The 11543-nt window shown below is 42.3% G+C and overlaps 1 protein-coding gene across 2 annotated transcripts; it reads right to left on the bottom strand.

Annotated features, from left to right (window-relative positions):
• Positions 1-279: 279 nt before the first annotated feature.
• On the bottom strand, positions 280-8139 carry NIFK (nucleolar protein interacting with the FHA domain of MKI67). 2 transcript variants are annotated; one of them, XM_024569749.4, is made up of 7 exons: positions 7959-8139; positions 6849-6986; positions 4030-4138; positions 2730-2941; positions 1478-1543; positions 1288-1359; positions 280-846 (listed from the first exon to the last, which is right to left on the bottom strand). In XM_024569749.4, the coding sequence occupies exons 1-7, from the start codon at positions 8061-8063 to the stop codon at positions 667-669; spliced, it is 882 nt and encodes a 293-aa protein (XP_024425517.2). In that variant the 5' UTR covers positions 8064-8139; the 3' UTR covers positions 280-666. The 2 variants fall into 2 exon arrangements, with proteins under 2 accessions (XP_024425517.2, XP_024425518.2); XM_024569750.3 differs by having other exon boundaries at positions 6849-6980.
• Positions 8140-11543: the final 3404 nt, after the last annotated feature.

Below are 11543 nucleotides of genomic sequence, written 5' to 3'. Positions count from 1 at the left end.
AGTTTATTTGCTGGTCACAGTTTGAACCACCAATAAAACTCCACATTGATGATACTGATACAAAATGGTAGTTGGTAACCCATGCTAGTATACCAAAAACTAATTGAACATTAGTAAATGAGCATATATACATAAATAATAAATCTGTATTAATAGATGGACTGCCTTCTCGCTCTCCAGAATTTAACTTCTAGTTTCAACCATCTCATGTTGAAGTCTAAAGTACCCTTATGGGTTAAATGTGCACAGCCTAACAAGAAAACCATGTAGTCAATTAAGCAAGGTTTTATTTTCTTTATTTGATGTTAACAAGCACTGCAATTTAGTACTTAAACTTGCAGTTAATTGTGAGCCTTCTATCCAGGGAGAGCCACTAGAGACAGCAATGAAATCTGCAAAGAAAACTAGGAGAGACTGGGACAGAGGCACCTTGAGCTTGGCTACGGTAAGATGGTGTGTGCACTCCTGTATTTCCACTAGGGCAGGCAAGCCACAATTACTGATTCCTTTCCTTACGGACATGAGCCAACAGTGTTTCTTCTGATCTTGTCAAGAGCCCAGCACTCTACTTTATTCATTTAAATACAAAACCAAACCAAACCAAAACAAAAATCCAGCCCCATAATAAAGTCACATTTTGTGAAAGTATACATGGTATATTCAGAATTACTGATTGCTTTTTCTTCGTCTTCTTTTCCTTGAACGTGTATTCGTTTCTTGTATTTCTTCTTTTACGCCAGATAACGGCTGTTTGAAAACTATTTCATTATCTTCATCGTCATTCATTTCAGCCACTTCAGATTTTCGTTTCTCCAAAAATGTTGGTGTACAAACTGGTGTGGGGTCCTGGATTCAACAAGTAAAAAATTCTAATATGAGGAATGACTTTACCCTCTCCCCCTACAAACATCTCCCCTCTATTTTTACAAGTTGTGCTGTGTTACTACTTATGGCCTATTTCCATCATTCAGTATTTGCACATAGTAAAGAGCTTAGGTGCTTATCAAACTCAGTATGAAAATTCATAATTAATTGTAACATAATATGTCCTATTATAGAGTATGTGGTAGAAAACTCTAATCTTACGCTTATAAAAACAGTGGCCTCCTTTCTCCTTTCTGATGAGTCACTTGGCTTAAAAGGTAAAAACTGCAATAATAAACTCACAATGATAACTTTTGCTAGTAAGCTCACTGTATCTGCTAAAGTCACAAGATTAAATTTGAAATTTTAACAAACTGACAGTAGCAAAAATTGCTTTTCCCAAAATATTGAAGACAATTTTACCTGGCTACTCATAGTCTTCTCAGGAGTGTTAGGTGTGACTGAAACCTTTTTTTCCTTCTTCTTATGTAAAACCTTCAATAAATTTTAAGAAACTTCATCAATTTACATATTTATCAGTTACAGTAGTAGAATATATTTTCCCATTCATCTTTCTCTAATACCGGGCATGTAATGTACAGAAAAATTTTACCTGGCTATTTGTGGATTTCCGAAGATCAGTGTTTGAAGCATTGCTTTTTCCCTTTTTATGTAAAATCTTAAACAAACATACAGAAGTTATAAACTGACAGTAACACATATTCCCATTTTTAACTTAGCATTAGATCCTTATACATATTAGCAGACACTTCCTAAGTGACAGAGCATTTCAACTTAAAAAAGCAGTATCTGCAAATACAGTGAATGATCTTAAGAAAGGGCAAAAACTAGCAGAGGGGCCAGAGGAATGGGCAGAAGTTGCAGAACTTGAAGTAGGGCTGAAGCCTGGAGCTGGCCCGTAGAAGCCCGCTTCAGTGTACCAGCTCCTAAATGGTTTATGAAAGTACCAGTCCCACAGACTGCGACATCATGCTTTTTAAACACATTCTGGTAAAAACTATGTTTGGGATTTAGGCAAAGACTTAACAATCTGGAGTTGAGCCAGAAGAGGATAACTTAGTCTTCTAGTCAGTCACCCTAGGAATAGTTGCCACCTCTTACAACAAAGTAGCTGAGAAAGGGTGTATGAAAGATCCAAAGTATCCTCGAGATTTAGTCAAGACAAGAAATATGATCTTCACCTATACCAGCCACACCCTAATGACCTGCATTTTTGTTTTCTAGTAAAAGACACACAGCTCTCTTTAGTCTCAAAGAGGGAGGACAGAATAAACAAGCAAGGATATAAGAGCTGTATGAAAATCTGTACAAACTTATTTTCATTAAGTAGGTTTGCTATAGTTCAACTCCTGCTCATTTAATTCAGAGATGATACTTACTGGTAAAATCTGATATACATTTTAAGAATATTTCCAATTTAAAGAAACATGAAACAAAATTTTAATTAGAATGGCATAAAAAGGATGGTCAATTTATAGTCTTGGTGTTATTGATAACATATAATAATACCAAACATCATTTAATTCTTGTCATGACACTTTTAATAGCAATGTATGAGTATTACGGTTTTGGTTAGTGGTTTAACTTCAATTTAAAAACATGAAAATTTTCAAATCAGCTAATCCCATTCTGGAATTTCCTCTTCTACACAATGTCGTTAACTGGGTCTGCTCTGACATACTTTTAAAATAATGCAATATTTCAAAAATTTAGTCAAACCCTAGGATGTGGTAAGCACGGGGCTAGATACTTCATACACGAAACCGTAACCATGTTGCAATTAGTGAGGTACAAAGCCCACCCCAAGAAAAACCACAAAATATATTTCATGAAGGAATATTTACCAATGAAGGAAAGTCATAATCAATTCCTTTCTTAGCTAATCTCTTCCTGAGTAATTTTTCTTTCTTTTTAAATCGCTCCTCCATTCGCAGCTTTTGAAGAAGTGTCCGACTCTGATTATACCTTTTCACTGCTGGATATGATGGCTTCTTAAACGGAATATGCCACTCTCTGAAAAGTTCCTCATGTACCTTCTCAGGTGGCATAAAATGACCTGTGGGTAAAAAAGGAAAGTTTTCAACCAAGTGGGGGAGGTACAGCACAGCGTTGACCATGCACATGCAGTCCCAATAAAAGCCCATGGAGGAAAAGGCTCCAGGCCCTTCTCCTTTGAGAGACTGGCCACCTTTCCTCCCTAAGCAGATCATGTCTTGGCGGATTTATTCTTATCCATGGTGGACGGGGGTGGGGGGCTTACGGGTAGAGCCCCCCCATAGCTACTGGATTCTCTGTCATAGCAATAGGAACTGAGATAAAGAGATGCTACTTGAGCAGCCTCATCAGCTACTTGATCAGATGTGCGTGACTTAAGTACCTGGGATGTCACACTCCACCACGAGCACCCAGAAACTAAACTCTGCCTCTGAAGGGCACTGGGATCCACACAGGTGTGCTTTGGAATATAAAGTCAGCTCTACTTTCTGTAGGGTGATTTTCTAATCTGGTGTTGCCATTCCTCTACTCCTTAAGGCTTCTCTTTCAGAAGAGCTTCAGCCAACATCATTCAGACTGGCTCTGAAATGTAATTCCTTACCTTTATTGTTATTCTATCTAGAACCCATATGGTTTTCCACTGTCCTCAGGATATACATGCCAAACTTCCAGATTTATAAAGACTTCACTGACCCGACCTCCTATCTCTTCTGTTTCTTTCGCCTCATGTCTTGCTATTCTCCTCACATTCCCTCATAGGCAAATTCGGTCACTTCTAGTTCTGCCATTTGCTGTTCCCTCCACCAGGATCACAATCTTTATTCTCTTCCCCCAAGCCTGGCTCACTCCTATATCCTCAGATTTCAAACTAAAGGATACTTCCTCAGGGAAGCCCTCCACATTCCATTAAGGTGGGTTAGTTGCTCTTTCTATGGATTCCTAAAGTTACTTGTCCTAATTCCACCTTAAGGTAAAAACAGCTCTTATTCTGGAAGATTTAAAATTCTAATCAGAACCTGTCTGAAAAATGCACTTAATCCCAGAAATCAAGTGGGATGTCCAAGTAGCTAAGAAATCTGTCCTTCACCCTACAGTCACCCATCAGCAGTAGGCAACCAGGCAACCCTAAGGTAAGGTAAGAGCACTTACACTTTAAGAGTCTTTCACCAAAAAGGTAGTTGTTCATTGTTTCAGCAACTATCTTGGCAACATCTTCAGATTCAAACTCCACAAAGGCATAGCCTTTGCTATTTCCAGTCTGCAATTAAAAAACCCAAGACAAAACTACAACAATTAAACTCTAATGCATCATTAAACTTTTAAATTGCAGTTAATTTAAATAATGCACACTAGCTTTATTAGTGAATAACATTATGGCGCCTTTAATTCCAACTTCAACTCATACACTAGAGAATATTTGAAGATGGAAAATACATGCTAGATTATTATACTGAGGTTGTGAAGAATGACCTGATTTCTAGTCGATTTATGATGAAGTATTTAAAGCTTTATGACTGCTACTCTCTTCAAAAGGTTCAGTAAACAAAAAAAGTGTATATATTTTTATAGCTATGGAGACATGAAGCTAATGTGTCAGGATGTTATAATGGGTGAACTCAGAAGAAGGTAGGGATGTTCATTGTATTATTATTCTGCTTCTCTGTAGACTTGAAAAATTTTAAAAACAAAGCTGGGGGAAACAATGATTATATTACAGTATATTAAGACAAACCTTTATGAAATATCTCACAAAAGGCAGAAAAGTTTTAGAAAAAGGCAATAAAAAGGGCAAGATACAAATAGGCAATTCACAGAAGAGATAATTCCAATAGCTAATAAACATATAATGACACTCAACAAAATCAATTTAGTAAGTCAAAAAAGGTATTTTTATTTTATTTCTTAAAATTTTATTTATTTATTTTTAGAGAGAGGGTAAGGGAAGAAGAAAGAGAGGGAGAGAAGCATCAATGTGTAGTTGCCTCTCAAGCACCCACCACTGGGGACCTGGCCTGCAACCCAGGCATGTGCCCTGACTGAGCATTGAACCAGCAACCCTTTGGTTCACAGGCTCCCACTCAATCCACTGAGCTACACCAGCCAGGGCCAAAAAGGTATTTTTAAACAACTGAAAAGTAGTGTCTCATATGACTTTTATTTCAGTTATGTTTACATACATGTATATATGTGCCGATTTCTGCTGTAAAACTTATTTCTTATAAGGTCAAAAGTCTGAAATATACTACTCTAGAGAAAGTTGCCTATACCTGCGCAAAGAATGTTCCCAACAGTTTCACCTATAAGAGTGAAATACTGTACAAACCTAATGTTTAATAGAAAGGTAGATAAACTTGAGTATAATTACAGAAATGACAAGGAATGTACTAGAGTTAAAGCTCGAAACAGATTGTTGAATAAATTAAGTTGCAGAATGACAGAATACTATACAACCTTTGCTGATACATGTAGTAAAGATTTCAAAAACACACACAGCAACGAAAAACACCGAGTTCATGAACAGTAATTTCCTGGGCACGGGAGGAAGAGAAGTGCAGGACTGGGAAAGGGTACAAAAGGGACCTCAAGTATATCTAAAATCTATTCTGGAAAGAATGAAGATCTGAAGATCTGATATGAGATCAAGTTGACAACTGAAAAAAGGAAATGGTGGAAACCTAAAAACTCACTAGATCATTCTCTAGTAGACATCAGGATGTTTGAAGCAACCATTACAAATAGGCAAATGAAAAAAAGGGGAGGAATACACAGAAAATGTGTTATTTTGGTTAGGATGAGGTATCAGGTATTTTAAATTTAAAATCCTCTTTAGCCCTGACCTGTGTGGCTCAGTTGGTTGGGAGTCATCCCGCGTTTGATCAAAGCGTTTGATTCCCAGTCAGGGCACATGCCTGCATTTCAGTTTTGGTCCCAGGTTGGGGCATGTAGGAGAGGTGATGGATTGATATTTCTCTCCCTCCCTTTCCCCTCCCTTCCCATCTCTCTAAATATAAATAAAATCTTTAAAATATCCCCTTTAATGTTGACATCCTGCTTTGACAAAACTTAGTACCTGCAATTTTAGACAACTGGTGGATGGTGGATGCGTACCTAACCCCCTCACATAGCAAATCAAATGTAAAATTTAACTCTGATCTGTTGTTAACTCAAAGGAGAAATTGTGGAAAAACTGCATCAAGAAAAACAGAGATTTCAACAATGAGAGGTTTCTATGATTACAACCAATAAAAGTATATGTGTATGGTAAGAAAAAAAAGTGAGCCATTCCTCCATTACTGAAACAAACCCATAAACCTTTTGTAATTATGAGGTAGGATGACGTAACAATAACACACATACACAGTGTTTACTGTGTGTATCAGGCATTGTTCTAGGAACCTTACATTCATTACCTCGTTTAATCTTTGAAATGATACTCCTAGGAAGTTGATGCTGTTTTATCCGTATTTTACAAATCAGAAAACTAAAGCATGGAGAGGGTATAAAATTTGTCTAAGGTCATACACCTAGTAATCCATAAAGGCCAGGCCTTGAACATAGGCAGCCGGCTCCAGTGTCCGTATTCTTAACAACCCTCTATATATACTTTTGCTATTACAGGGATGCATACACCAGAGGGTAATTAATTCAAGATGTATGAACCTGTTCCTGAAACTTAAGTTCATGTACAGCTGACTTGGTAGCCACAGGACAAATATGATTCATTTACCAAAACTGTCAATTTAATTTGAGGATCTGGGGTAACAACTTTATTTAATAGCAAAATAAATATTTACATTAATAGTGATTTTGTTTTTGTTGTTGTTTCATTTTCTAAACCTCACCCATGTCCCTCTTTTCTGGTGTGAAGTGTGATAAGCAATAACATGTGAACATGCTCTCTAAACTGTGAAGGATGACATACTTTTGAAAAATAAAACAAATAACCTACTTCAACACAAAAATCTTACTTTTTTACTTCTGGACAGTCTGAATCTCGTAACAGTGCCAAACTGGGAGAAATATGCTCGGATCTGGGTTTCATAAAGTGCTGGAGGTAGGTGGCCCACATAAATTACTCCAGGTGTAAGTTTTTCTTGCTTCTGTTGCTGACGACATAAAAGCCAGGAAAATACTTTTTTAATTAAAAAAAATCACATTGCAACAAAACTTCCAAAATCCGAGCTCTTAGTCCAAAATAAGAGATGAAGAACCTTCCCCAGATTTCCACTTACCAAGGCAGTAACTAAAGGATTAGTTGTTTAACGTCTCCCTCCCACCAAGACAAGAGTCAAGCAGATTGTCTTCTCAGCGCCAGCACAACGTAAGTGCCCAATTACTGTATGTTGATGCAATGGCTCAACAAGTAAATCTCTAACATGGTATTTTAAATTATCTGGCCAGAAAACTCCACATAAACATACCCTTCATTTTTGTATGGAGACCGTTTATTCGCACCCACCCAATCCAACAATTTCCAGACAACTGTTAACCTTCACAATGCCGACAAACCTTTCAAAATCTCAGTCATCACGCGCTTGCCTTAACAAGAACTTTTAAGTTTTCCAAACGTGTATTTCATGTTAAAAACCAAGGCAAATATAACTTGGATGTAAGGGGCCCTATCCACAAATAAACTTCGCAAATAATGTCTTTTAAGAACCCCCAAATCATTACCCGAGCAAACAAACCTCCAGAATTCGGGGGCAAGGCAGAAACTTGACAGCTGCAGTCTAGGGTTAATCTGCGGTAGGAGAAAGCCATTCCGAGCCTTCGGCTGTCTTTTTCTCCTCTTCCGTCAGGTCCTTTAGGTCCACAGGAGGACCCTAACCCATCACAGGACCCTTAACCCGGCAAAACCCATCATTTCCCGGTTAGCTTAAACCTCCTTTTCTCCGGGAACCTCGGCTCCAAGCTCTGTGAGGTTGCGGGCCGCCCTGGGAGGCCCTGGAGGTAGCAGAGGCGTGAGGAGGCAGAGGCGCGCGCGAAGAGGGAACAGCACAGCACTTGACGCGGCCCGGGAGACTCCCCAGACCCCGCCAGCCACCTCCTCCAGCAGTCCGCCCGCGGACGCCGCTCACCTTAGTTGCGCGTCGGCGAACCTGGGCCACCTCCTTGTGAAACTTGGCCTCCTCTTGCGGGTTCAGGGATAGGAGAGGCTTGGCGGGGCCTGCAAAAACCGCCATGCCGAAAGCATCCAAGCTGAAGAGTTCCACGTGGTAACACCGGAAACTACGAGCCCAGAACTCCTCCACAGCGGAAATGGAGGCGACGGAAGTGCGCGGCGCGGAGGCGGGTCGTGGGGTGTGGGGGCCTTGGCGAAGCCCTGGAGGGGAGGGGCGGGGCGGGGCGGGGCGGGGCGGGGCGGGGCGGGGCGGGGCGGGGCGGGGCGGGGCGGGGCGGGGCGGGGCGAGGCGAGGCGAGGCGAGCTCGGGCGCCTCCTGCTGGTGGAGAGCCACTTGCTCTCATACCTGCCATTTGTCTAAACTGGCCTTGGTAACTTGTTCGCGCCTACTTTGTGGTCAGCCAATTTGGAGGGGGGTAGGAGGGCGTTTAAAAAAATAAACTCCAAAATAATATCCGTGACCTTGAAGTCTTGCTAACCGTTCTTTCATTCTCTTTCCTTATTTCACTCGTTTTGTGAGCCCTTTAGTGTGTGTTCATGTGCTGCTTCCCTTTAGAAAACTTCCAGACTGGGAGAAGGGCTGGATAAAGCACGTTTGAAGGTGGGATTGGTACTAGGGAGAGATGTAAGAGCTCCGTGGGAAAGAGGCACACTGGGTGACTCAGGAGGGCCTCACAGAGGAAGTGCAATTTGAGCTGAAACCTGAAGGCTGGAAGGAGCAGCACATGAAGACCTGGAAGCCCACTTGCATAGAGGCAGGAGGACAGCACGTGCAGCATCCTCAGGGTTGGAGAGAAGTAACCATCCAGTGTGGTTGGAGCTCAGTGAGTGAGGGCAGAGAAGCAAGGGGCAGGCTGGAACTCCAGGGCTGTGTGTGTCAAGGTTTAAAACTTGAGGTTTCCTGTAAATGAAAGGGAATGTGAGGGTTTTAAGCATGGCTGGGGATTTTATCCCTTTAGTAAGGGATAAAGTAGTAAGGGATATCCCTCTAGTAAGGGTGGAAGAATGGATTGCAGAGGAAGCAGAGAGAGGGAGGCTACAGGAATAGTCTAAGCAGAGCTGGTCTGGGGAATAATGGCAACAAGTGTTCTGGAACAAGTGAGGGCCAAGTTTAGCTGGTGCGCAGGCATATGTGCGGGAAGAGTGGAGATGAGTCTGTAGGGTAGAATGGCATGGGAGAGATTGTACAGATGAGGGCCAGCTTGCTTCCTCTGGGAGGCACTAGCCTCCCATGCCTGCTTTTGTCTCCTTCCCCAGTCTCCTTCAGCTCAATTCAACCCTCAGTCCTCAGGGCTAGCCTTCTATGACTGTGTAGCTGGGTCAGCTCTTTCCCTTAAATGTTTTCTTACAACTGTGTTTTCATGAACAGGTTGAATTGTCAGGAGAGTGCAAGCAGAGAGCAATTTTTTTTCTTTCTCAGGACTCCTCCTTTTCACAGACTCTTTCTAATTCATGGGGTACCAAAGTAGTATGCATGGGACAATATAGCTGAATGACAAACCATCTCACCCAAGGTGTGGGTAGTCTCCCACCGCTACATGTCAGAACACAAAGAAGGAAGGGAGGGAGGGAAGCAGAGAAGGAAGGAAAGAATGAAAGAAGGAAAAAGGAGGAAAAGGGAAAGCAAGGACAAACACATGTGGTACCAGCCAGTCACCTGGGCATGAGGAAGGCCCCCTGGATGAAATCTTGGGGAGAGTTGTTCAGGTGTTAGCAAATAGAAGCATTTTCCAGGTGTTCAAAATCTGATATCAAATATCTCTTCTCCCCCAGCTCAGACCTATCTCAGGTGAGAAACTCTCAGGACATCACAGTTGATATTGTCTCTCTTCGCTCCACCTTCTCCCCTGCACTCCACTTTTGTTTTGGGCCTTTGCAGGGTTAGTCACTTGTAATGGCAGCTCTAGGAAACCCGTATGGTCTCCATGACTGGTGCAGTCTGAAATGGTTTTCTGAGGAAAACACTGTCATGTATCTGTCTTGGCATGCTAGGTCTAGGTGCTGGAAGAGCTAGCTCCTGGATATTCACAAAGAATGCCAGGCACCCTTTCCTTGGCCCTTCACCAGACAATAGAAGGCAGCTGTTAATTGGAACAGAGTCTAACCCCAGATCCTCACTGCAGTCCAGACTGAATCTGCTTTTTTTTTTTTTTGAACCCTTCTGAGCTATGGTAACTCTTAGTTGACAGGGACTTCCAGTAACTTCCAGTGATGCATGCTCTGATCCCGCAGGGTAATATCTCATTCCCCTGTGCCTCTGTTGCCCTAGGCCTGAAGATAACTCTGGGAACTTGGCAGGTGGTCACAGGAGTTGATATGGTATCCTGGTCAGAGTGTCCAGAAATCTGTAAACCCCCCGCCATATGCCTGTGGGAATCCTCTTCACTGGGCCTCACGTTTCACATCTATAAAGAGTTTGGGTGAGGTTGTGCTCTTTAGTGGCAGCAGCAACATGACTAATGTTCAGAATAACAGCTGGCCTTCCTCATGCCCAGGTGACTGGCTAGTGCCACGTGTGTTTGTCCTTACTTTTTCTTTTCCTCCATTTTCCTTTCCTTCCTTCCTTCTCGGCTTCCCTCCTTCCCTTCCTTCTTTGTGTTTTGACATGTAGAAGTGAGAGACACCTAGGGTGGGACAGTTCTTCACTCAGCTGGACTGTCCCATGCATACTACTTTGGTACCTTGTCCTCCAGCTCTTAACTGCCAGTCACTGAAATAACTAAAATACCTCCAGGCACTTCCACACTCCCGAGTGGACTGTTGAGTGTGCTCACTGCGTATTTTTTCCTTCCCTTTTCTCCACTGACCTCCCATGCCACGCCTTTGTTGGGACAGAACAATGGCATGTCATTCCATGCTACCACCATCATCACCTATAGGCTAGTGCAACTGCTGGATGAGCCAAACATGTTGAGCATTGGTGGCTGGGATATGAGGTAGGGTGAGCAGTAGAGCTGGGTGGGCAGCAGGTGAGAGAGAGTGTGATGAGTGTTCAGGAGCTGGGCCTTAGGAGGAGAGAACTCTGTGGTGTGAATGTAAGGGATGGCAGGAGAAGGGACACATGGTGGGCATTGGGAGGGGCCAAGGTGCCTACTTAGCCTTGTCCACCTTTCCCTTCCTCTGTTCGCTCTTCCTACCACTCTGCCTGGTTCCTGTGGAGTCATCCCAACATGCCACCCTGATAGGGAGTCAAGCTATTGGCGTCAGCCTGCTCAGATCTGCTCAGGCACAGGGCTTCTGAGGATGGATCTGAAAAGGATAATTCCAGGGAAAGAAGGGGGAGAAACTCATCTCTGTCACTAGCCTCAACAGTGCATCCTCAATAAGTGAAACATTGATGGCTACATGATCATGGGAAATTTCCTATCTTCATCCTATTGAAACCCCAATAAAGGCTCTGCCTCGCCTTCCTCTCATTCCTGCTCCTGCTTCCTGACCAAACCTGCTGCTTTTCCCATGTGGCCCTGCATGGCACGGTGTGCCCCATTCTCCTGAGAAATGTAAGTAATAAACTCTTCTTTTAATGACATTGGCCTTTCCA

The sequence above is a fragment of the Desmodus rotundus genome, chromosome 2 (genome assembly GCF_022682495.2).
Source record: "Desmodus rotundus isolate HL8 chromosome 2, HLdesRot8A.1, whole genome shotgun sequence".
Taxonomy (NCBI): Eukaryota; Metazoa; Chordata; class Mammalia; order Chiroptera; family Phyllostomidae; genus Desmodus; species Desmodus rotundus.
This window is presented reverse-complemented; position numbering and strand designations above follow the sequence as displayed.

Bases quoted from the DNA above. Each gene is read 5' to 3' on its own strand.
- NIFK (XM_024569749.4), bottom strand. From the start codon at position 8,063: ATGGCGGTTTTTGCAGGCCCCGCCAAGCCTCTCCTATCCCTGAACCCG. The intron at 4,139-6,848 runs GTAAGATTTTTG...TTTTAATTGCAG, and splicing joins GACTGTCCAGAAGTAAAAAA to ACTGGAAATAGCAAAGGCTA. The intron at 847-1,287 runs GTAAAATTGTCT...TGTTGAATCCAG, and splicing joins AGAAGACTATGAGTAGCCAG to GACCCCACACCAGTTTGTAC.